At 40.6% G+C, this 27,319-nt stretch overlaps 1 protein-coding gene across 1 annotated transcript; it reads right to left on the reverse strand.

Annotated features, from left to right (window-relative positions):
- Positions 1 to 739: 739 nt before the first annotated feature.
- On the reverse strand, positions 740 to 25,683 carry LOC136959116 (sodium channel protein type 2 subunit alpha-like). Its single transcript, XM_067253355.1, has 26 exons — positions 25,417 to 25,683; positions 24,154 to 24,272; positions 22,855 to 22,944; positions 21,960 to 22,088; positions 21,087 to 21,178; positions 20,696 to 20,938; positions 20,529 to 20,592; positions 16,227 to 16,368; positions 15,857 to 16,054; positions 15,491 to 15,663; positions 14,982 to 15,291; positions 14,656 to 14,782; positions 14,139 to 14,377; positions 13,587 to 13,760; positions 12,691 to 13,047; positions 10,064 to 10,489; positions 7,670 to 7,787; positions 7,351 to 7,505; positions 6,903 to 7,076; positions 4,279 to 4,401; positions 3,779 to 4,051; positions 3,183 to 3,236; positions 2,898 to 3,039; positions 2,661 to 2,761; positions 2,221 to 2,491; positions 740 to 2,063 (listed from the first exon to the last, which is right to left on the reverse strand). Exons 1-26 carry the CDS (start codon positions 25,681 to 25,683, stop codon positions 820 to 822), a joined length of 5,805 nt encoding a protein of 1,934 aa, XP_067109456.1. The 3' UTR covers positions 740 to 819.
- Positions 25,684 to 27,319: the final 1,636 nt, after the last annotated feature.

A 27,319-nucleotide genomic window follows, 5' to 3' on the forward strand; every position in this document is an offset into this window, starting at 1 on the left:
TCCCATATAAAATAATGAATACAGTATTCACATAACTCTGTATATTCCTTTAATTTGGTGGCATACCATTGAAATATTCTTAAAATATATGTACATTACAAAAGTTATATACAAATTAGTTTGACATATATGACCTCATAAACCTTTAAAAATTATTTAAAAGGAAGCTTGAGGTGCATCCATACTATTCCAATCCATCAAATCAAGTGGTCAAAGGGATTTCAAAGTGTGCAGAAGACAAATCATCAGAAATCAGGCACATGATGCTGGAATTACTATGCAGACCTTCATCATCACTATCTGGGATATATTGGAATATTTCAAATCAGGATTAAATGAATTTGAATGCTAGTTTCAATCCAAATGTGTAACCCAACTTTTCATGAGAATGTTCTACAAATGTTACAAGTGTCACACACTAAATACTAAATAAGTTTTCATAACATTTTCAAACCTTTGTGTCATTTAGCTAGCTGCCATTTAGCCAACATAAATCACCTGAAACCCAAATGCATTACTATGTGATTCATTGTCATTGTGCTTCTTGTACTGTAGCAAAAAGATTGTCCGATGTTAAAATCAGTGCATAACTTTCTATACATTTCATAGATATTTTAGGTGTAACATTTGGATATAAACATGTCGGACACACTTAGATTTTGCGTAGGTATATATACACCTCATTAATACATTATGATTGTATACTGGAAATAGACTAAAATCAAAAACATTTTATCATAAGTTTCCTGGGAGCCATCTTTTTCTTTTTCTTTGTTTTGACTTTGTTTAAAAAAGACTTAAATACTATAAAAATACGTCTTAAAGAAATGTCTCCTCATAGATTTCAGATGAAAGCCCGGGCTCCCCTAGCTCAGAGTGTCTGGAGACAGGTCTTTCTATTTGAGAGAGGTCACTTGCGACCCTGGTCACACTATCATAAGATGGTGGCGACGAGGACAGTGTTCCCCCCATTACCTCCACAACATCTACCTCTCCTGTCCCATAATGTTCTTTTATCATGGAGGCTATAAGGCCCTCATTCTCTGGAGCAATCTCCACATCAACCACATGCTCCTTGTTGATTTGTCTATACAGAAAAGAGGCCTGTTTCATCTGTCGCCTTACCAGATGCCTCCTGTAACATCTCTGGATGATGGTGGCTGATACTTCTTCCTGTTTACGCCGCAGTGTGGAGGTGATGGGCTCGTGGGAGATCTTGGACGGATTGGCCATCATGAACTTCTCCTCCATTTGCTGCTTTAGAGCATCCATCTCCCCAGACTCTCCCAGGACGCGCTTGGTGAAGGCAAACAGGATGTCTAGGCAGTGGATCTTGTCCCCACTGACCATGGGGAGGTCCATGGAGATCAACTTGATTTTATTGGGTTTAGCAATCCGCAGTGGTTCTGACAGATTGTCAGCAAAATGTGAAAGCTTGGAAAATTCTATGAACTGAGAGGCTTCTGCATCAAATTTCTCCCACACCTCGTAGAACATCTCAAAATCGTCTTCACTGAGAGGTTCTGTGCTTTCCTCTGTGGCTACGCTGAAGTTTTCCAGAATGATAGCTATATACATGTTCACCACAATGAGGAAGGAGATGATTATGTAACTGACGAAGAAAGCAATTCCTACCGAAGGGTTGCCACAGTTCCCCTTTGCATTCGTACCGGTGTTGACAAAGTCTATTTCACATTCCTCTGGGGAGTTAGCCATTATAGGACTGAGCAGGTTGTCCCACCCAGCTGAGGTGCTTATCTGGAAGAGGCAAATCATACTATTCCCAAACGTTTCAAAGTTGAACATGTCATCAATCCCGTCTTGCTTTTTCACATAAGCAAAGTTCGCCATACCGAATATAGCATATATGAACATGACAAGGAAAAGCAGGAGGCCAATGTTAAACAATGCTGGCATGGACATCATTAAGGCAAACAGTAAAGTCCTTATTCCTTTGGCTCCACGTATAAGTCGAAGAACACGTCCTATCCTTGCCAGTCTGATTACTCGAAACAGAGTTGGAGACACAAAGTATTTCTCGATGATGTCAGCTAAGACAATACCTGCAAGAAGAAATATCAAGTCAGAAACTTAGGGTTTTTGAGAATTTGTTTCTTCGCTAATATCAAATTAACTAAGAAACCATTCACTGAACATTCAGTGGAGATAAACCCAGGAATCCAACCATATTACTTGATCAAATAAATTGTATCCACCTACCCACAATGGAGAGGATTATCACCACAAAGTCAAAGATATTCCAGCCAACTGTGAAGAAGTAGCAGCGGAGGGCAAAAATCTTGATGAGGCATTCAGTGGTGAAGATGAAGATAAAGACCAGGTTGATCTTGTTGAGGATGGACTCCATGCGTTCCGACTGCTCATTCGTCTCCACCATCATGGTCACCATGTTGACAATGATGAGCATCATGATTATTATGTCAAAGGCTTGCTTGGCCACCAGGTCAAAGAAGAAGCCTTGAACCACATTCTGGGATTGATAAAATACAGAAATTCTAATTAGTGCACAGAAATGTATGATTACTCCCCATGTAGACTTTATTGTTATACAGTGTCTGGATGATACTGTATTTATATCCAAAACAAGCTGTGTCATATTCACATAAATACATATCAAGGTTGTTGGAACATATCATCACCATGGGTCTTGGAATAGGCTTTTGGGGCTTTTTAGATCCTAGTTTTTTCATCGCATTGTAGTACTTTTTCTGTTCTTCAGTCATGAAAATATCTTGTCCCCCTAAGTATAATAGATCCAGTCAACATTATTTTATAGCGAGATCAAAAGGAACATTTCCAACAAAAATTTGTACACACAAGAATGGGACACACTCGAAAATTGTTGTAGTAAATAAAATATGTTGTAGTAAGTATACTTATCTTTCTTTTCTGCTGGTTAAAGTTGTCGATGATGACCCCAATGAAAAGATTTAAGGTGAAGAAGGAGCCAAAGATGATGAAGATGACAAAGTATAAGTACATATATAGGTTGATCTCTCTAATGGGTTGTTCTTCCACCTGTAAACAAAGAAAGTTATTAGAAACTATTCACACAAGAATAACATTGTTGTGAATTCCGTTTTATTAGTAGTAAAATATTAATATTTTGGTCAATTATGTCTTCAAAGTTGCATAAAACAACTAGGTAGAGGAGTACTCACGCCTCGTGAATCAACAGCTGCATGCATTATTTCCATCCATCCTTTAAATGTTGCCTGAGATATACATAATCAATGGCTTATCAAAAACATTCTTTACGCTCACTGACTTTATATAATTACATGCAATCTCTAAGATTTACTAAGTTTGTCAAATTTGATCACTTAAGATAACATCTTAAATGAATGTCTAAACTATATAGTTTAGACATTCATTTAAAGCCAATCAGTGCCTCATTCAAATCTAGTACTGTTATTTAATGAACCTTTATTTAAGCAAATGGTAAGGAAGAGGCTTGGAGGTCAGGAGTAATAAAAGCTAGTCTAGTAGTTTTTTATAAATCTATGGAGACATCCCATTTCTAGATACAAATGAAAGGTTTGTGTCAAGTGAGGTCAGAATGAGAACTGAGTGAACAGTGAAAAAAGCCGTGTTGCTTGGTTACCACACCAGATAATTCGAGTGGTATCCTTCAAGAGAACAAGGATCTGGTAATGGGCTTTAGTTAAAAATAGAGCTAAATGGTTGATTGATGAACACATGGTATATACACATTTTATACTTTAGAAATAATGCTAATACCACAAAAGGAACTCACCACTTGCAGCAGTGAGAGGTAGCCGAGTCCAACGTTGTCGAAGTTTACCTTCACCTTAGTCCAGTAGAACTGGGTATCATTCATGGCTAAGCAATCGGACTTGTTGTTCACTAAGGAAGCGTTGTGGATGAATCCAGTTCGGTTTACACACTTCCCAAACTTTCCAGCAAACAGGTTGACCCCCATGATGCTGAAGATGAGCCAGAAGATGAGACACACCAACAGCACGTTCATGATGGAGGGGATGGCCCCAATGAGAGCGTTCACAACCACCTACAAGCCAAGAAAGTCACAGTCTTACGGAATGTCAATTATAAGCTTGTACGGCAAATAACGTAATGTAAATACTGTGGTCCAGCCGCCATCCTTTAATCCACCAATCCCTCAGAATACACAAGTCAAGTAAATGATCAAATTGATCATTATTATTCGTCACTGGCAACATTTTGGATAAATGGGACTTTTTTTATTAAAAGGGGGCATCCAAAAAAGAATCTTACACGCATGCCCTCAAATCTGGATAGGGCTCTCAAGGGTCTTAAAGCTCGGAGGGTCCTCAGAGACTTGATCGCGGTAAAGTCTGAATATCCTAGTGAGTTTGCTACCAAGCTTATCAAGGATACCTATGGGGACACAGAGATACATGAATTAGTTTTGTAATTGTTCAACTCACACACTGCATATTTTTCATGTACCAAAGGGCATTCCAGGGCATCCCAATAATATCCTTGCAGAAAGAGCAACAATGTCCTGCAAAGACTTAGAGGAGAATTAGAGGAGCTATAAGTGGGCTTAGGGAACGGATACTTAATCATAGAAGCAATGTATCTTTCCTTCAGATACAGTACACAGCTAAGCATAAATAAGCAACAATTCTTTGTAAAACAAGAACATTTCAAATGTTCCATTTGTTTCAATAGTACTCACTGTCCATGGCCACCTAAACTTTAGAACATAATTCTCTCCATAGAACCTAACATTTAATAATCAATACATGGATTTTTTTTAAAGCAGTTTAAGATCCTTTTTTTAAGAAGCCTACTGTGGCATTTTTGGTACTTTGGGACATTCCACAGATAGGAACACAATTTATCAATTGTGATTTTTAATTTTTTTATTGCGTTGTTGATGTTTTATCAAGTTTAGACTTCCACTCTATTCTATATCCAAAACAAAACAGAATGGTATTCCACTGTTGAATGGCCCTTGGGTGACAGCTATGATTGAAAATTACATGACATCTATGGATAGTACTGAGTAAATATGACTGGAATGAATTAAAGACACAAACAAGTATCTATATATGTACAATGAATATGCACATGAATACATACTCAGCTATATATGTATATGAAATATGCATATATATGAAATAGAGGGAGGTTTTATAAAGAATGATTAAACTATTTCCAATATATATTTTCAAAACAACTGTTTATCATCCAATTTGTATCCATATGACCTAAATATTTCAATTTTTGAATTTAGTCCCAAAAATCTGTATTTCTTTATAAAAGTACATTTTGATGGTTTTTCCAATATATCTAAAGAAGATACTCTGATTATCTAAATGCAAATAAAGATATGTCTTTGGGTCAAAAAACTCCAACATAAACAATATTCAAACCTCAAAAAACAGGAAATAAAACAAATACAGTGTTTAACAGTCAGTGGATCTTTTTCACCACTAGCTTTGCAATCAATAGCTGCAAATCCCCCAGAGACCACTAATACCGTCAACTGCTGAACTCGACTAGCCAGTTTATTATGTAATTTGATTAACTTCTCCTGACATCAAACTCCATATAGACCATTTTCCCCATTTTGCAACACACTGACATACATACAGTAGATGTATGAACTAACCAACAAGACTTACATGACTAGCAGGATAATTATTACCAAAAAGCAAAATGTTGGACCAAAATAACTTGATGCCTACAAAAGCTAATGAATATTAAAAACAACTGATCTTCTCTAGATAATCCTTTCAATACATGGTAGTGCATTTGTATATGATATAAAAGCCAAGGTCGTAAATACATTTAAAGGAATCAGGAGTGACAACAATGACACATACGCTTTTGCGGATAAACTGAAATTGGTCTAAAAACTAAAATAAATAGACGGTGGCTTTTGATATCGCAACGTCACACACTGACGAGTGGGGAAACACAGAAGCGTTTGTGATGCAACAATGTAGTTTTCTGGTTCTGGAGTCCATACTCACCTGAGACCTGACAACTATGACTTACCCTAGCAATAGAGGAGTCTGTAGCAATCTGTGTATTAGCGGGTGAAATCAGAGGGAGTCAGGTCAGGGCATGGATATGCAGCCCTTTGGTGCTATAGTCTATTTATAATTGGCGGTTAAAGGGTTCCCAACTTCATAGTGGTAGAGATGCATTCTGTTTATTGCCTCTGGATCAGTTTATCAGCAGTCCTAAGAAATCTTAAAGTGATGTTAATATCCAAAGATGACTACATATATTATCCTACAGTAAATGAGCTGTACAATATATAGTTTCCAATTGACGGTTGTACAGATTCTTTATCAGGTTTGAGTTACCTCACACGCAACAGTATGAGCCAGGTTATATTGTGAAGTCATGTATCAAGTACATAGCACTACAGAGCATATTATACCCACTGCAAAATATAGAAATTTAGTGTTTACAGCCACCGGTTTGCTCACGTAAGCGGTGTAGGACACAGCAGAACAACACTTTTAGCATCACAAGCACACACACACACACACACCACAGCTATCTAAGCAAAACCTCACACTCCAATATAACACACCAAAGATCGACCTTTATAATCACTGCCAGAAAGACCAACCAGGACTGTCAGTGCCCACTGCTCACACCTCCTTGCACCTCCTCAAGAATCAAAAGCTTCCACATGCTTTGTGATGAATTCACTGCAAATTCACTGCAAAGCCCAAAGTAGTGCTATAGTGTGGTACAACTGTAATATACCAAGGTGTGTGTAGTTGTCAGATGTCATTTTCTGTTCTTGAAAAGCCACAGAGAACACACATATTCCTCACTGTGTAGTTTATAATAAGCATGGCATAATAAAACAGTGTACATGGTAATGCACAATGTGTCGGTTCACTTACGTCCACAATAAGGAAATCCAGCCAGCACCAGTAGTTGGTGAAGTACTTCTTGAAGCCGTACGCTATCCACTTCAGAAACATCTCCAGGACGAAGATGTAGGAGAACACCCTGTCAGCATATTCCAGCACCACCTTCACCACTTTCCTTTTTTCAATGTAAATATCCTCAAACGCCTACACAGCAGCAGTGGGGGGGGGGGGGGGGGGGGAAAGCAACATAACTTTACCACTTTACCTCACCTGGCCAAGCGTGAAGTCCCATATGTTAATTGTCATTAAAAAAAGCATGTTTCGGAAAAGTTAACGAGGACTGCATACTGTATTGAGACTTGAGATTTGCAGTTGAGCAACAGCACGTGTAATCCTTACACTGTGGCCGTGCGATGACCACGAACAGGGGCCATGGGTGAGGGGTGAGAGGTCATGGGTCAGGGTAAATCAGCCTTACCAGTGCCCCGCTACTAAGCAGGATCATGAATATGATGAACGTCTCGAACCAGCTGTGTTCTACAATCTGGTAGCAGGTCTTCCTCAATCTCCACCAGGCCTGGCCTAGGCCCTGTGTGGTGTTGATCTCACAGCATTTGCAGTGCCTTACACAGACTGAGACAGACAGAAACACATTCAGCAACATATCGCTAGGCCAAAGGTTTTAAATAAAACAACAGTACACTGATAGTATTTACAAGTGGTTTGAAAAGAAAGCGTTGCTAGACGAACACAACTCATTAGAAACGTCTACACAGCACACTTCAGTGTGTACACACATTCAGGAAAGCAGTCCTCTGGGTCCATTAGTTCTTCTGCCAGCTCCGAGAACTCATCCTCCTCCTCCCCTGGCTTCCTCAAGTCCACTGTGCTGCCCTCCGATAGGCTGACCTTTTCCTGAGACAGAAATAAGGACATAGTTAGTATGGATGCCAATGACTTGGCTTCCGTTAAGAGTGACATCATGTCCCATATGTTTCTATGGTCAATATCCTGTAGAGGGACTATACATTACTGTTACTGTGTATGTCTTTACAGTATACCCTACTCTGATATATACAAATATCTAGCATACACTGCTTTTATAAATGTCTATACAGAATACCTTACTGTAAAATGTGTCGATACAACACACATGCACCAAGTGATTGTCAACCGCAATGCTTCAAGCTGACAGCAATATGGCTTAACTCTCCATGTTGTCATCTCATTCAATTCAACACTGTGGGGTTTGAGCTATTCTATGCCCTTTGCTATCGCCTGGAAGTCTTAGTGCAATTTTGATGAGATTTCCATGTGTAGTAATGGCAGCATATTTAACACGATTTACTAGGATTATTGGAAAAGAGGTGCTGCTTCAATCCAATAAACTTAATCCAGCATTAAAGAATGTGTACATGGATTGTACATGGAAGAGATTGGATTATGATCATCATCATTCTTAGGTTGCCTGATGATGAGTAGAGGAAATCAGACAGTATCTGAAGAGTCAATATTACATTTAATAGCAGGATCACTGGTGAGTTTACCTACTGACCTCATCCACTGACTACATACACACAGCACTCAGACCAACACACCACACAAATAATCAGACAACATGAAATTAGATTTGACAAGATCAGTATATAGAGTAATAAAAACGCATGTGTGAAATCTAATCATATTCAATAAATACAAAAATGAAATTGTTTTTGATGGTGCTTTTCCACTGTTTTAAAGCTATTCATGTGTGAGGGACGTTTTGAACCGCATTGCAGCATGTATGCAAGTTAAGCTGTTGGATACCTGGATACAACATTTTTAAATACCTTAATTGTGGTGGAGAGTGTGTGGGGAATACCAAGAAATGAGAGACAAAGCCAGACTACTTCCCAGCCAAGCCCCATCCCACCTTGTCCTATCCTGCCCAACCTAACCCCACACAGCCCAGCCCCACACAGCTCAACCTACCCCACACAGCCCAACCTACCCCACACAGCCCAGCCCCACACAGCTCAACCTACCCCACACAGCCCAGCCCCACACAGCTCATCCCAGCCCCACACAGCCCAGCCCCACACAGCTCAACCCAACCCCACACAGCCCAGCCCCACACAGCTTAACCTACCCCACACAGCCCAGCCCCACACAGCTTAACCTACCCCACACAGCCCCACACAGCTCAACCTAGCCCACATAGCCCAGCCCCACACAGCTCAGCCCAGCCCCACACAGCTCAACCTACCCCACACAGCCCAGCCCCACACAGCTCAACCTACCCCACACAGCCCAGCCCCACACAGCTCAGCCCAGCCCCACACACAGCTCAACCTACCCCACACAGCCCAGCCCCACACAGCTCAACTTACCCCACACAGCCCAGCCCCACACAGCTCAACCCAGCCCCACACAGCCTTGCCTTGCCCTGCCCACCCAGCCCAGCTTTACAAAGGCCAGCCCAGCACAGCTGTGTCCCGCCCAACCTTTGTCCAGCCCAGTACAGCCCTAGCAAGCTCCGCCCATCCTTGCACAGACAAGCCCTACCCCATTCTATCTAATCTCCAGTTACTGAACACCTGGAGGCAAACATCCCCTCAGCCTGATCTATGGAGGGATTTAAGGACGAGGGGAATGGAGGTTAGAGAGGGAAAGAGAACGAGAGTTCAGTTCTGCTCATTCACTTTTGTTAAGTTGCAACCTGAAATATCTCTGAAAATAAACCCCAAAAAGATGGCCTACTTGAGATTTTTGTGTGTTGACTTGCATTTGGCTCTTACATAACCAAATCGTAACCAAATCTCTGTGTCATCAGGGATCACCTTGTCTGTGTGGCAGATTAACAGATTATATATCCGGAAAGCCTCCGCATCCACATCCATTTACCACCCCCACCGTAATCTACTGTCCCTGCCTTATCATCTCATTGACCCCTAACCTCATGTTTGCTTTTAAGTGACATGAGCAGCAACCAATTTGATCCCTCTTGATAGGCCTGATATGTCCATTATTTTGGGAGACACTGAATTCAATTGAATGAACATACGAGATGTTTCACAAAGAGCATTATCTCTAATGAACAACACCAACATAATACAAGGTTCTGGTATGGAAATGGGAACATGTAACAGGACTCCAATTTACAAAGACCAATCACAGCAGTTCATTATTGATATGAGGGCGGAGACTTTTACCGGTTTGTTATCCTCATCTTCTGAGGACTCTGAGATCTCCTCTTCCTCCTCTAGGAACTCCACGTCTGATTCGCCAGGGGCGATGGGAACACTTATGGTCAGGTTGGGATTAGTCATGTAGCTGTCCTCCTCTGGTACAGTGTAATTTTCCCCATAGCGTCCGATAACTCCCACAATGCCATTGCCCTCCACGTGGTTGGCCATGGGCTGCAGTTTGATAGAAGCCCTGGCCTCTTTGGCCTTTAGACCTCGCTTCCCCAGGTTACCATTAAAAAGGTCGATGAGGAATTCCTTCAGCCAGCTGATGCCGTTGTGGATGCGAGCGACGGCTATCTGGATGTTGTTCATCTCTCCGTCCTCATCAGGAGATGACAGGTTGTCAGAGCTGAACGAGCTGAGTAGCAGGGCCAGGAAGAGGTTTAAGACCTGCGAGGTGAGAGAGAACAACTATGAATGTTCTAAAATGGGTTATTTACGTCTATGACGGACGCATCCATCTATGATGGAAGATGAATATCTTTGCAGTTCTTGCTTACGGCCTGACCAAATTGCGTTGTTCATAACTGTATGTTGGTGCAATGCTTTGTTCTTAAAATTGCAGTGACATCCAGCAAATCTTCAAACCATCTGTAGTTTGAAGTGTGTAGTTTTATGCTGATGAAATGTCTGAAAGCAAACCTTAGATTAGATCTGGAGGGAAAGAAACCAACGTCGTCTTAAAGAGCCCTGACATGACTGCATACAGGAGATACATCCTCATGTTTGTCAACAGAGATAAACCCTGTGGCATAAGTGCATGAGGGTGGAGCCAGCCATGCATATGGTTGCCATGAATACTTCCAACATATAGGCAGAGATTCAAGCATCCTATTGCATGTAATCCATCTAATCCCTTTTCTGAGCGGCTTTATGCGATATACCTCAGTATTTGGTGTATGATGTAAACAGTTGGTAAAAGACTGACTGTATTTTGACCTCTGAGCCTTTCTGAGAAAAGGAACATGAACAGACGATCCGCAATGAATGTCCTTAGACGTTATCACCTTTCAGCATCCTGGATTATCTCTGGTTTGACAACCCCAAGAGGATGAACATCTTTCCCTTGATTCATATGCTGAGAAGTGTTCAGTCAAAGGGTTAATTAGTGGGGTTATTATAAGAATTTGCACTGTGGCAGTTTTCCAAAAACAGTAAAGTTTAGAAATCTTTATGTTTTGCCCAAGAACTACATTTAAATATATATTTCAAAACATGGGATTAAATATTGCAGAAAGTGACCTTTAAACAGACCAGGATGAGAACAGGTGTTTGAGCAGTGTCTAACAGGAACTTAGTTCTCAAAGCCCTGCTCTTTTATAGCCTGACATGGTTTTAAAACAATTACATAGGACTGATTTGACCATAGGGCAGGCAATGCCGGTACCTTAGAGTATTACCGTATTTTAATATGTGTGCTTGGATATGACCTGGAAAAGCCAGAGCCTGGTAATACCCTTCTCTCCTCTCGTCTGTGGACTTGTGTCCTGGATTACACCAAATGATGACCTAATAGGGTAGTTCCTTCATGGCTGAAAAAGTCAGTTGTCATGCAAATATTTATGTTAAATGTCCTTTTACTAAATGAATTTTTAACCATGAAAAAAAGACTAGGCATTCAAGCGCTTTCAAGTATAAATGACCTATTTGTATTACGAGTTGAATTACAGACTAAGGAACACTTTAGAACTGTGCTCATCAAAGACTGAATTCAGCTCTGAAATATTCTTCAACACATTCAACTACAGTGAAACTATGTGAACATGAATGAACGAAATGTTGCTGCTGCTGCATGTCTGGGATTCTGGGAAGAAGGTTTTGATCTCCTCTCATTAAACGTTAGTTTCCAGGACACAGCTGGACAACAAAGCACCACCATCTGGATGGGCAAACCAATATTCCTTTACTGTGGCGCCAAGTGACAGCAGTTGTGTATAAACAGAGCTGTTACTTGGATTAAATAATTTTTCATAAACAAGTCCTGACATGGGGCTTTGTTTTATGTCATAGAGGTCTCAATAACTCCTAAAACGTTCAATACAATCGGACCATACCGTTTCAGAAACATAAGTGTCCCATTTGAAAGGTATCCAAATTTACTAGACAAAACCTTAAGTTGTGAAGGAGAATGTATAGTGTTAAATGTGCTTGTGCCCTTTGCTTGTGTCTGCATAACAACATTGATTAGATAATAAATACAGAATTTGACACTCTGCAGGGGTAATAGACAGTTTACAGTAGATTTGCTCTGTTTCTGTACACACACAGAAATACACAGAATCTGCATTTGCTTCTCCATAAAAATGGTGAACATGTAATTTTACATCCCAACATCTGCTCGAAGGATGATGGACCTCCAGTGAAAGTCTCCACCCCTCCCTCCTACGCCTCATTTCCGTTGATTTAATCCCTTCTTACAGAAAACATCCTCACTTGGGCCTGATGGTGACAAGACCAGCTTGCTGCCATTCTCATAACATCCACAAAATAATTTTAAGCTCTCTTTTCACAGTACTTTCACAAAAAAACCTATTGTCCTGTTAATACAACTTCTCATAGCTTATGAATAAGTAATAGTGACCCATACTCACCACCAGGTTTCCTATAACCATGACCAGCATGAACACCAGGATACAGAGAGGCTGTCCGGCCACCTCCATACAGTCCCACATGGTCTCGATCCACTCCCCACACAGCACCCGGAACACGATCAGAAACGAGTGGAAGAAGTCCTTCATGTGCCAGCGGGGCAGAGTACAGTCTTTAGAGATCTTACACACACAGTCCTGGTAGTTCTTCCCAAACAGCTGCATGCCCACCACAGCAAAGATGAAGACAATTATAGCTAAGACCAGCGTCAGGTTGCCCAGAGCGCCCACTGAGTTCCCAATGATCTTGATGAGCGTGTTTAACGTAGGCCAGGACTTTGCGAGCTTGAAGACTCTCAGCTAAAAAGGAGATCAAATTACAGTTTATTCCAGGATAAAATGCTTGAGAAATATAATATTTGCCTTTATCTAAATAAAGATAAAGTAGAAGAAAAATGTGTCAATGAAATCAAACATACGTCTTTACAAGTGCAAAGCACAATTTTAGATTTTAAGGAAATATTGAAGAAACACATATTGAACATGTTTTCATATCTTAAATTAAGATGCTATTAAGTTAATGAAAGTGTCACTGTTGGGAGTGTGTCACCCAGTTCCTATCTACTGTATGTGATAACATGACTCAATTATAATAATGGACAACAGATTAGAGCAGTGTTGACCCTCCAAGTGCATGTGCTACTGTACACTACTGTAGCTTAAAGTTTACCTCCAACATAGTATTAGGACTGACTAATCATAATACAGTAACATCTGTTGATTCATTTGAAATGGTATTTGGAGATACAAAATACATACCATAAGAACAAAAAACCATAACAGTTGACCATTAGTTGACTAAATGAAACTGAGTTCACCTAAATTTAAAGGGACATTACCAGTCTGAAGGAGCGGAGGACTGATAGGCCTTCGACGTCGGAGAGGCCCAGTTCCATCAGACTGAGACAAACGATGATGCCATCAAACATGTTCCAGCCTTGTTGGAAGTAGTAGTACGGGTCCAGAGCAATGACCTTAAACACCATCTCTGCCGTGAAGATCCCTGTGAACACCTGTCTCGGACAGAAAAGGCCGGAATCAGCAGGAGAACTGAACGCTCTACACTTGAATTATCCTTCCCAGATACATGTGTATATGTTTGTATCAAATTCTTTTCATTATCAAAGATGTAGCTATATGATATTTCCACATCATCTGGATTTGTTTTTTGGGCACAATGGTATTTCCTTCCCTAGACTGAGAAAAAAATGATATGTAACTTGCCAGAATATTTAGGAGCCCATTATCAGAATTACAATATACTGAACTTCCTTTAGGCTTCCTACTGCCGTTGAATAAGCTTGGATTCCCTCCCATCCAATAGCACTTAGGGTGTTAACGTAGTGTCCTGGGAACAATCCCAATCTATCCAGCCCATAAAGCCCCCTTACCAGATTGCCAATGGAAAGCATCCCATTAAACTCGTCTGTCATGGGGTAGTGTTCCAGGGCCATGAAAAGGGTGTTGAGGACAATGCACACAGTGATGGCCAGATCTAAGAAGGGATCCATCACCACAAACTTGACCCACTCCTTCACCCTCAGCCACAAGGGGCTGCAGTCCCAGATCAGGTACTTCTTAGCGAAGGTGTACCAGCAGGGGTGACACTTCTGTCTCGACTCTTCCAGCTCTGCAAAGGGAAACCAAAGAGGGTTGGTTTGGAAACATTTTAATATGTTCCTCTGTCTAAAGGATGGAGCTGAATTCTAACTGGAAGTCCAAGTATTTAACTCTCATTTGAATGTAAATCACGCAATAATGGAAAAGGGAGATTTCCATAAAAAATGAGAAACAAACATGGAGCCCAAATTAGGACTCTGTCCTAGTTCTGAGAGGATTGAAACAGATTTTTTCTGGGTGTAAAAAGACCCTCAGTAAGTGACCTCTAACCTCTGAAGTGACCCTCACCCTCCATGGCATCGCTGAAGAAGCTGACAGAGCTAAGAATTCTCTTCCTGCGCAGTGGGGCCTCCAGCACCTCCGGGGAGGGCTGGGGAACAGGATTAAGGCTTGACTCTTCCACACAAGTGGGTTCCTTGAGCAGATGCAGGTAAAGGGAAAAGTGTCACTGGATGAACACAAGGACACAATAGGTTCTTTTTATGTGGTTCTTTTATGGCTATATTTGATTTTACTAATGAGGGTAGGATGTGTAGGAGGAGGCTACTTGTGTATAAAGATTCCTATGTGACGTAGAAGAGAAAGAAAGGATTTTTTTCTCTCCTTTCACTCACCATGTCCTCTTTGACCTTCTCCATGCTGCAGGCAGGCAGAGAGGTGGGGGTGTGCAGCCCCAGCGTGGTCACTCCATTCTGGTCCAGGGAGATGTTGAGTCTGCCATTGACGTTTAGGCTGGGGGTGAACACCTGGGAGCAGTGGCTCCTCACGCTGCCAGTTCTCTTCTTGTGCCACGGGGTGACAGTGGAACCAGCACGACTCCTCGCCGTGTCCCCATGGAGACTGTACTCGTCGTCACCAAAGTCAGCCTCGGAATTGTTGCGTGGACGGAAAGTGAAGATGCTGACCTGGCTGCCTCTGCGGGTGCTGAGGGGGTGGGAGGAGAGGGAGGCCAGGAAGGGGTGCACCGGCAGAGGAGACGTGGGGAGCTGCAAGAGACAGGAAGAACAGCACACACAGTAGAGTCAGAAGAGTAAAAGACACGATCGTGATCAAGGTTCCAACCTGAAAGATAACGAACAGCAGCCAAACGGAATTCATTTGAATGTCCTGTTAATGATGACACCGTACCATCAGCTCATCCAGGGGGTCAAACTTCTCTTCTGCCTCCTCTGGGGTTTCTTCGGAGAGTGTTCGGTGGGATCTCTTCCTGCTCCGGCGTATACTGCCCTCTTTCAGACAAAAGGGGGACATCTGTGGGGAAACCACCGATTCTGTCTCTTGGTTTCTCCGTGCTGCCTATAGAGGAACACAATATCAAAACAAGGGCATTGTAGTTGTGCACATACGTCAGTGTATAGAGAACAGACAGTATACATAGAACAGAAACGCAATATAGTGTTTTTATGAATGTTATATAATCATTTATCACACCTATATACAGTGTGTCGTGCAATGTATAACTTCAATATGACACCTATATGAAAAGTACCCTCTGGTCTTTCCTCAGGTGTTCCATAGCCAGTTGAAACTCTCTTTCTTTCTGCCACGCCTCGGCGATGGTGGCCTGGTTCTGCTCCTCGTAGGCCATGGCAACCACGGCCAAGATCAGGTTGACCAGGTAGAAGGAGCCCAGGAAGATCACCAGCACAAAGAAGACCATGTAGGTCTTCCCTGCTGATCGCAGAGTCTGGGGGTGGGGAGACACCGTCAGTGTATGCACCATACCATGCACTGGTTTGGCAACAATTCAACGCACACCTCAATAAAGGACCGAAGGAATATGAATAAAGAAATAAGTACGTGCTAAACAGTAATATAGGAAATGGTTTTGTTTCCGTGTTTAAAGAACAAGGTTGCACCTGGTGATACAGATTCTCCCAGTAGTCTTGTGTCATTAGTCGAAAGAGAGCCAGAAAAGCCCATCCAAAGCTGTCAAAACTGGTGTAGCCATAGTTGGGGTTTCTCCCTATCCTGAGGCAGTCAAACCCATCAGGACATTTCCTGTAACATAGAATACAGATTTTATACAACAGGAAATTAACTAGAGTGCTTCCTGTACTTAAATAACCATCCCTGTGATAAGCAGGTGGCTGGGGGTCAAGTGGCTGAGCGGTTAGGGAATCGGACTAGTGATCTGAAGGTTGCCAGTTCGAATCCCGGCAGTGCCAAATAACGTTGTGTCCTTGGGCAAGGCACTTCACCCTACTTGCCTCGGGGGGATGTCCCTGTACTTACTGTAAGTCGCTCTGGATAAGAGCGTCTGCTAAATGACTAAATGTAAATGTAAAGCAAGAACCGTATAAATCCCATTACATCAAACTGAGACGACGGAGAGAGCATGATAATAGGATACAAGATCTCATCAAGGCTAAAACAGGCTAAATATGGTCTCTACATGGACCCAAGTGTCTGTCAGCTCCACAGTGGAGCGGAACGGATAACTGAGTAAAGCATGCAGAGCTTGGTATCATCAGCGCTGTGACTTGGACTGGAGGAACTTGGAACTTGTTTCCAGGCAGGGGCTCTAAAATCAGAGCATCAGGGAAAAGAGATTACGTTGTGCCAGATGGATATCAAGTTGTGGTTAAATTTTTTAACTTGATGCTTCCATCTCTGATCTTTATGGTTACTGCTGCGGCATTAATGCAAATGTTTCAGTCCAGCCACTGAGCGCAAGCTGGGCTGCCGAGTCAATTTGAAAGCTGAACAATTTAGTAATGGCAGCAAAACAGCTGGGAGGGAGAGCACCACTCTGAAAACAGCTGCAGATCTTGCCAGGATCACTAATATACCGGATAGGAGGATTGGCCGGCAGCATTCCCCTGTCAGCATTCTGCTGCTGCAGACTAAATGTCATTTTATCATGAGAGGGGAGAGATGAGAGGATTGGACTGTCAGGAGGCACCTCCCCTGGTCTCCTGAGGAGACACACAGGTGTTCAGCAGGAGTCATGGTGTACACACAGGTGTTCAGCAGGAGTCATGGCGTACACACGGGAGACACACAGGTGTTCAGCAGGAGTCATAGCGTACACACAGGTGTTCAGCAGGAGTCATAGCGTACACACAGGAGACACACGTGTTCAGAAGGAGTCATAGCGTACACACAGGTGTTCAGCAGGAGTCATAGCGTACACACAGGAGACACACGTGTTCAGAAGGAGTCATAGCGTACACACAGGAGACACAGGTGTTCAGCAGGAGTCATAGCGTACACACGCTTCTGCATATTTACACCATGTTCCGTATTTCATCAGAAACAACATATGTGGTTTCCACTGAAAGATTATAGCCATGTATTAATTGTGTAGAAACTAGATCAATTTGATTTTTAAATTGAGATTTTTTGGTTTATATTTTACCATTGACTTGTTGAGATATAGGCATTATGTAAGATTCCTCAAATGTAGTTAGATAATCTCATTATTTGACGTGTACTGTAAATGCTTCACGCTATTATCTGGATTTAAAATGAATGTGACCTTCGATCATGCAGGGAGCTCATAACACGCACCTCACTATAAAAACAAGAAGCATGTTAGGAGAAGAGAGGTTTAGATTCTATAGTAACAGTGCCCTAGAGATGGCTGTTGCATGTGCTGCCTCTGTTAATCTGTCTCTGGAGTGCTGCGTAGTCACTCCCTAGCTGTGGAAGCAATCCCCAGACGCTTCATCATAGCTGAGCTCCAATACCTTTGGCAGTTGATAACTGGCTGCTATGCTCACATATTAAACTCGTAAGGCATAGTTTATAGTGACGAAAAAAACATCCATTACAACTCAAGAGGCAACACAACAGCTTTCTACTAAATCCACCAGATTACTCCAAATAAATCCAGCAATATTGCTCAATCTTGTGTTAAGCTTTCCCATTTGTTTTTATTGTGGTAAAGAATCTGTAGAAACACTGCTGTTAACGCTCATAATGTGTATGGTAAATGTAAAGTAACATGTCAGGCTCGTGGAGCGATTTTATGACTTCACCCGAGTATAGCTGGTGTAGGGCAAAAGTTCAAAATGTCTGCCTGTGACTCCTGTGTCAGCCAGGAGTAAAGTGTTCTAGAGGATAAGCGAAGTCTTTAAAATCTACATTAGGCATGATATAGACAAAGATCAGTTACATGTAGAAACAACTCACATACAATTAAAAAACTTGAAAATGTGAAATGTGTGTGTGTGAAAAGAAATTACTTAAAGATTTAAATTGGAAATCTATGTGGGGATTACTTGGTGGAACACACTCAAAAGATTATGCTTTCTCTGTGTTTTACATCCTCCTGTTTTACTGGTTCACAGTAATTTCAAGTTAAGATCATTCCATCAGCATATATAGAATTTTGCCCAGAAACTGCCAACACTACAAAACTCTGCACCTGCATCTTTCACTCGATTTTCATAACAAATAATGTAATAATATGCTCTTTGCTATGGTGGTCCAGTTTTCAAATCAAATGAGAAAGAAAGAGGTCTAATCCAGATTGTTCTGTTATAGTCCAGACGGCTATTATCAAACCCATTAGAGACTGAAAAAAGAGATTAAAATGGCTCAGAAGTGAATCTACTCGTGAGGAAATCCTACTTGTGGGTCTGTGCTCTCTTGTGTTTGGGGTTAAACCACTCCTCAGAATGGAAGTATGACCATTTACAACCATCCTCCAACAACATGCAGTGAAACATGGAGCTAGGGAGTCAGGTGGCTGAGCGGTGAGAGAATCGGGCTAGTAATCCGAAGGTTGCCAGTTCGATTCCCGGTCATGCCAACTGACGCTGTGTCCTTGGGCAAGACACTTCACCCTGCTTGCCTCGGGGGAATGTCCCTGTACTTACTGTAAGTCGCTCTGGATAAGAGCGTCTGCTAAATGACTAAATGTAAATGTAGTCACACAGAAGCATAGGCGGAAATCCCGGGAGGGACACCACCCCCCCCCATTCTGGGCAATATATGATTTGTCCCCCCCAATAAATCACTGTAAACATAAGGACATTTCAATAATATTAATAATATACATTTAACATATTAAAATGTAGGTTATGTGTTACAGCAGTAATTTTGGTGTCCCCCTCAAGAATTGCTCTTGAGAAAATGTCGTATAATTGTCCCACCCAAAATTGATAGCAGATTTTCTCCACTGCACAGAAGGACCTTATTATCTTTATCGTCCCAGTTTATCAGTGTCCTCACATTTTTGAATAAATTTTTTCTTGTAGAAAATCAAAACAAAACCCCCATGCTTTCTTTTGAGGGGACATTGATATCAACAGTCCCTGGGACACTGGATTATATTTGTTCACAAGTTATGTTCTAACTAGTTTTAATGATCCTACAGTTAACAAGAACCTGGACCTATTCGCTGAAAATCCTGGGAATTCTAATTTTATACAGATGGGTACTTAGTTCAACATAACCCTTGAACTAGTCCTGGCATTCTGCTGTTAGAAAAGCATTGGGATTTAATGGATTATGAGGAGCGTGGGCTGAGTAGCCTGATTTGGCAGGTTTCACACTGGGCCTGTGATTGCGTTCTCTAAGACAAAATGTCATGTATGCATCGCACACACACATTTGACATTATTTACAGATATTATTTCCAAATAAAGCTTTGCTTTCTACACAGTAAAAAAGAAAAACTGCAGAATCTATTTGAACTGAATGGTTTCCTCAAAGCTATAGTATCCAAGAAAGAAAATGCAGAAAAGGGATCCGTCTGGTCTGGTTAACCTAATTGTGTTATAGAGCTTATGAAATGATGAAATCCCAAGCCCATCTATCCAGCTGGCAGCTGTATATTTGACATGTAAAGGGTTCCAATTGAAGCCGGGCGATTAAATGAACCACATGCCATCTTGTGTTATGCCTCTCACACGCGACACCAACACTCTGGCTGCATTGTATCAGACCACATTATAACCTCTCTCTTAGTTACAGTAAAACAACAGCCACAAAATAGAACAGAATTGAGAAGTTTTTGAGAATACTAGTAGTATTGTTGCTTTCTACTGCAATAGTAAATGTTCATTTGTTAAGTACTGTATATGAGGTAAACATGCAACTATAAATTTAACGGTCATAAGCTATTTAAAGCTAAACAACTTCCCAACACACATGCATTGTATACAATACAAGCACAGACAATCCAGCTGTGAGGAAATCAGCTCACTTACCCTGCATCATTTCCATATCCACATATTAAGGCATCCTTTGCTCCCATAACTTTGTAGAAATTATCTGAAAAGCAGAGAAAAGTCAAATTAAACATAAAGACACAATATTATACTTTTCTACCTCTCTCATACAAACACAGTAAGAACAATGATGTGTGTGGGCGCACCCTCATTGGAAACAAAATCCAGCATGGAGTTCCAGGTCCTGTTGTTGCAGACAAAAGTGTCATTGGGGTTGAAGGTTGAGTTGACGCAGTGGGCTGTGCTGCGGATACACTTCTGACGGAGGATCCCCATGAAGAGCTGCAGGCCGATGAGGGCGAACACGCTCAGACAGAACACGGTAAGGATCATCACGTCGGCCAGCTTCTTCACTGACTGGATTAGAGCACCAACGATGGTCTTCAGACCTGGAGGAGACATCTAGTCGTTAAATATACATCCTCATATACCCAAAATATGATTCTACAACCTGGAAATATAATGGTGCTCTACGAGACTACAAGTTAAAATATTCCGGTTACATCATGAAAGCAAAGAGTTTGTTTTCGCCCATACCTGGGATGACTGAGATGGTTTTCAGAGCACGGAGTACCCTGAAAGTTCTTAACGCAGACACATTGCCAAGGTCCACAAACTCAGTCACGTATCTAGACAAATATACAAGCAAAGAGAGGAAAATGATCAGCAGATTCTAAAACATATTTAGAGTTCCTGACTCTTAAGCTGAAAAAACTATAAAAAAATCAACATCACATATTTGTGATGGGTAAAACATTTTTTTTTAGGTAAGATGGAACAGTAATGTTGAAAAGTACAGTAAAAAAACAAACAGAAAAGTGACACTCTTGTACAGTACATCCCACAGATAACAACTAAAGCACTTATTCAGTGCATATGTAGACTACTAACAGAGGAAACAACAACAATAAATTTTCACGTGCAGTAGGTCAGCTACTGTACTTTAGGATTATGAAGTGAAGCTCCCCAATTCTATCTGATTTGTTGTCAAATTGTCGTCCTATCCCCATTGACCTGAGAGGATGAGGCTACATAATGTAAATAGATCACCTGTAATCTCTTACCTGCATTATGAGTCACGACACAAAGATGTATGACCTCCACAAGTTTATACAATAGGTCATGCCACACTACACCATATAAAATCAGGGATTTAGTACATATGATGATTTAGTACATATGATGATTTGAAAGATCAGTAAGAAAACAAACAAAGCAATTTGGTGGAAGAAAAGTACACTGAATATCAGTGTACTAACTTTTCAATATAAGAAAGGGAGAGTAAATGAGACATAAAAAGACGGAACACCAATTGCGCACAATCCTTCTAGAACTTTTATCCATAAGCTCCTCTCTTGAATCATTGAAGAGACCAAAATCCTGCGAGAGGTGTGAAGAAGAATGACTCACGCCATGACGATGACACTGAAATCCAGCCAGTTCCATGGGTCTCTTAGGAAGGTGAACGGACCTACACAGAATCCTCTTGCAAATATCTTTAGTAGTGACTCAAACGTGTATATACCAGTGAATGTGTACCTGGAAGACAAAAACAGGCATGAATGCGAAGCCAATAGCAAAAAACTTAATGAAAAAAATGTACAACGTATGGGTAGTTTTAGTTAACCAGCATGCTCCTTAATTAAAAGCAAAAATTGAAAGAGAGCCAAATAAAAAGTATGTAAAATTAAGAATAAATTATGAGCAAGCATGACAAGCACATGTGCTTGTTTGCAATCAGTTCCTGAAATGTTTGTAATAACTTTAATTAGCAAATGAGAATAAACTAATTCCGCTATAGTACCTTATACTATACCCAGGTTGAAGAAGTATTTTGTTTACTGATAATGTTTTATTCAACATATTACGAAACTGTATATAATACAAAATAATATTTAAAAAAAGTTATTACAAAGTTGTTTTTTTAAGTTACTTTTCCTAACATTCAAATTGATATTCAAACTAATTATGATAGAAAACCTGGGGGTGAGATTGGGACATTCCTGCTTATCATTTTTATGTAGTTAAAAACATGAATTACAAATGTACAAACAAGGTTCAAGCTACTGACAACAGGCCATACCACATGCCTTATTATCATTCATTCCATTTTGCCATTCCAAGTTGAGAAAGAATCACATGCTTGGAGTACTTACTCAACCTGTCATCTTACTCACCATCAAAATTCACAAAGCAACAAACCCTGGTCAAGCTTAACATTGGAACAAATATGGAACAGTTGAAATTCTTATTACATGATTGGGAAGGATACAATAAGGGTAGGCTAAAAGTACGGTATACTTACTCAAGGTACTTGGTCCATGGGGCCGGATCAGACATTGCCATAAAACAGCAGTTGGTCAAAATAGTGCACATTATAAAGAGGCTAAACAATGTGAAAAGACTGTTAAGGAAATTATGTTATCTCTCAACATATACAGTAAGCATCAACATAACTAATAACATGTTATCATGATAACTAGAAAGCAAAAATCCTTGCTTAGGCAGCGTTACTAAAATAATCCTAAGAAATAAAACCATGTACAATTGCTACGGATCCTAGTCAGTATATTAGTTATATAATCCATATGAACTGCTTTAATTCCAAGATAATTTAGTATGTGGTAACATGCAAGGACTTCTGCACACCAACCTGGTGACATTTTGTCTGATGCTGTCCAAAAGTAACAGTACTATACCATTATTGTTTTCTGCAATAAAATAATTATTTATAATAATAATAATAATATATTCATATATCACATACATGTGCTGGGATTGCATATATTACTATAATTGTACCAACAGCAGCTTTAAACTGATATTTGGAATACATCATTCAGTAGAGGACAGCTACATAGATTCACTCATGCATGCAAAGGACTGCAGACTGTCTGAGAACTAATAGGCAGCCATCACATGACGTGAAATCTCCTTGCTCTTATTTCATTTCGGAGATTAAAAGAGGGATATCAGGGGATTTGTTTTCCGATGCCAGAGAGGAACATTACAAAGCTGTTTCAAAAATGGGACTATGAAAAAAATCCAATAGAATCATACAGGGGAATCTGTAAATATTATAAATTGGCTTATTTTGCAATTTAGGGTGCAGAGGGTGGCTTTTGAATGAACAAGTTACAACTAGTTTTTCAACTTGTTAAAACTTGAAACTTGTAAATTAAATACAGTTTTGTAAATCTGTATAGAATATATAGTAGATAATCGAAGTGTTAATAGTACACAATATACTGATTTAAAGCCTTAATACAGAATGTTTAAATTTATAAATGTAAATACCAATCGGTATCTGGCAAGTTTTCCTTCACAAGTTCCTTTCAAACGTTTTACAGATATTATTCGATTATCCCTAATTTCCGTAAAGAAAGAAGTACCTCACCAATTTAACACAGATGAACATAACAATGTAAAAAAAGGTAGATCAACCTAGCTGGCTTCTCCACAACAATGACATAACTCCTGTACATAATACATCATGTGACCATGACATTACATCATTCATTGTGTATTGTTTTGTTTGAACTAAAGTCTCTGACACAACATGTCAGCCAACAAACAAACAAACAAACAGAATTAGAAAGGATATGAATGGACCAAGACTCTTATAGAGATTCTTCTGATGAGGTGAAAAGGGGTAAATATGTAAAGCGCAGACGTGGCACTGAATCGGAAGATGGCTTTCCCTTTGTTAAGTACTATAAAGGTCTGGTGGCAGAAGACAAACAGAATATCAAATTAGCAACAAGAATATGTGCTGTTTAATCTACAGAAATCAATAGATTATTTAAATCAATGGATGAAATGCATGAGAATTTTCTGTACATTTCTGAGACAGATATCAACAAAAGATTCTTCGAGGTGGTGGGAAAAGTTAATTGCTGCCATGCTCTGACTGAGTCTCCCATAAATGTTCACCTACATTTTACATTTTACATTTAGTCATTTAGCAGACGCTCTTATCCAGAGCGACTTACAGTAAGTACAGGGACATTCCCCCGAGGCAAGTAGGGTGAAGTGCCTTGCCCAAGGACACAACGTCAGTTGGCATGACCGGGAATCGAACTGGCAACCTTCGGATTACTAACCCGACTCCCTCACCGCTCAGCCAACTGACTCCCACCAAGCTGCTGTCGTCCAAGAAGGCAGTGGATCATTGTGAGCAGAAAGGGGCAGTTCAGATAACGGAGTCAACTCCAAAGCGGGCTGAACCTTTACTGAACAGATGTGGCATTTATTTAAATATTTATTGGTCTTTGGTTAATCCCCCCATCCAGCAGTGTATCACTTGCCAAAACAAAAAGAGTCCCTGAAAATGACTGCCGCATCCTCTTTCTATCTCTCCATAAGCACTCGGTTAATGGACAGAGGCCTGATCTACAGTCTGCAAATCGAAACTTGTTAATCCCATTTCAGGGCTTCACTAAGAGGCCTAAAAAGGTGCTCTTGCACGGTGCCCATTACAGTTAGCTAACTGGTCCAAAATGCCACTTTGACCCCAACCCCCCACACCCTGACAGACTTGCACGTTCACATTTAATGTTCTTGAAAAAGCTTCTTTTTTTTTTTTCTTAGTTGAATGCAAAACAGTTTATCTACCAATGACAGACAGTGCAACTACCAGGAAATTAAGTAATGTTAATATGCAGACCATTAACAATAATTCCATATCTATTTATTAAAATATATGACCCCTATGGTCATGCATGGGTGCAACTAATACAATTAAGCATTGCCTTCTAGTGCAAGTGTATAGATGTTTCAGTAGAGTTATTTGAACAGTTCATCTCTCCTCGAAGATATGATTAAACATGATGTCTACCCAATGATTTAACACTCATACATATCTCACCCTCTGGTTTTTGAAGTAAAAAGGGTCAATGTCATCCAAAGGAACCCCAACAAGTCCTGCTGGAATGTCACCAAAGATGCGTGGAAGCTGCTTGCTGGCCTCCAGGTCAGCCCTGGGCTTGGGCAGCTCCACATTCCCCAGATCCTCCTGGTAATCCTTGGCGTTCTTGGCCTGCTCCTCCGCAATCCGCTGCTCGATGGCAGCCAGGGAATCGCGAGTGAACTGGCGCAAGCCATCAGGACCCGTTGGTAACAGCATGGCTGCCATCTTTTCATCCTGATTCTCCTGTACAAGAATTTACTTACAGCTGCAAGTGAGGTAGTCAAGAAAAGAGGAGGAAAGGGGGCTGTGTTAATGTTGCTGTCTGCATGGTTCTGTTATATACAGCAGTAAATAGTAGTCGATAGTTTCACCAGACATGTCCATATCAATATGCCCCAATTTATAATCAGATCTAAGAAATAACCAAAAACCAAAAGATTGATCCTTGTTGAACCAAGGAATCAGTGCGGGAATTAAGATTGATGTTAATTTGAAGTATTTATGGTAAATTGAAGTACTAAATTACATTGGAAACACTACCACCATACATATGATTAAACTCCATTGTTAGTGGACACATGAGTTCATGTCATCCTGAGTTCATGATACAACTGTTGTCCCAGTAGACTCCTTTAGATGAGTGTAAATGTTCGAGATAAAAGGGCATTATGGGAGCAGTCTGTGCTCTCAAGAGTTGATTTCCCTAAAGGATTTTCTGGTCCAGTCCAGTTTTAACAGACTGTGGGGGCTCTTAAACTACACTGGGCTGCCTGCATGTCGTGTTACATTAAGATGAGTCTTCAAGTGCACAAATGTAGGAGCTTAAAGGCTGATCACAGAAATTACATAATTCATTAATACACAACCACAGTAGCTGTGGCACAATGATGTACAGATTTGGTCCACATTGTTTAACAACTCTTATGAATAATGGGGGCTTCCTAGTTATTATTTTTTACTGTAATAGGCATTTCCCCCATCCCCAACCAATACATCCTAGCCATCACATAGGATGTATTATAACAGTTGGTAGGACTATAAAAGCACTGCTGAACTATACACGTTATTTAAAATGTGTTGATTATTTCAAGGTGCACTGCAAAATACTCTGACAGTGAAGTTTCTACAATCAGTCAATGATATTGAAGAAAATAAACATTTTTTTAATATACAATTTGGCAAATCATATCAAGGGAATTTTCATCCATAGTTGCTGATGTCCCGATCAGGACAGCTTTCTTACATTCTCTATTTTGGCCATCATACCTAAATGTGATGTCTAAAGCCAAATCCAGATTAGTTAAAACGTCCTCGTTTGGAGGTTGCATAGGGAACTCTAAAGACTATGTGGGAAGACTATAAGTTTATTACCACTGGCCAAGGCCCACTTCCTGTTACCCAACTGTTTCTTTCAAAGTAGGCCAACCATTCTCAGTCAGAGGGATTAAGCCCACAAGCATCGCCCCAAACTGAGATTTTCACTGGTTCTGGTCAGAGATTGTGAATGGGTGGCACTTGTCTCCACTTAACTAAGCTCATTGGTTCTGAACTGATGAAACTACAGGGTCCTGCAAGAATACTCTACTGCTGTGTGGAGACATACATGAAGGGTTACGTTTCAGAAAAATAGGATGGGGAATTAGAATCAGAAAGGGATTTATTTGCCATGACAGTTTGCACAGACAAGGAATTTGCTTGTCTGTTTTTGAAATGTCTGAATTTTAAATGATTTCATCAATAGAATTCAGGTCAAGATAATTGTAATTTAACTCAGATTTGACCTTGAAGGGACTATAATAAAATAAATCCTAATATGTAGATATATATTGTATTGTACTGTATAGTATTGAGGAAATAATTC

Source organism: Osmerus mordax, chromosome 16, assembly GCF_038355195.1.
Source record: "Osmerus mordax isolate fOsmMor3 chromosome 16, fOsmMor3.pri, whole genome shotgun sequence".
Lineage (NCBI taxonomy): Eukaryota > Metazoa > Chordata > Actinopteri > Osmeriformes > Osmeridae > Osmerus > Osmerus mordax.

Coding starts and splice junctions, on each gene's coding strand:
- LOC136959116 (XM_067253355.1), bottom strand. CDS start 25,683: ATGGCAGCCATGCTGTTACCAACGGGTCCTGATGGCTTGCGCCAGTTC. Junction 20,593..20,695: donor GGATTTTGTTTCCAATGAGG/GTGCGCCCACAC, acceptor TCTGCTTTTCAG/ATAATTTCTACAAAGTTATG. Junction 13,761..14,138: donor TGCTTTCCATTGGCAATCTG/GTAAGGGGGCTT, acceptor TGTCCGAGACAG/GTGTTCACAGGGATCTTCAC.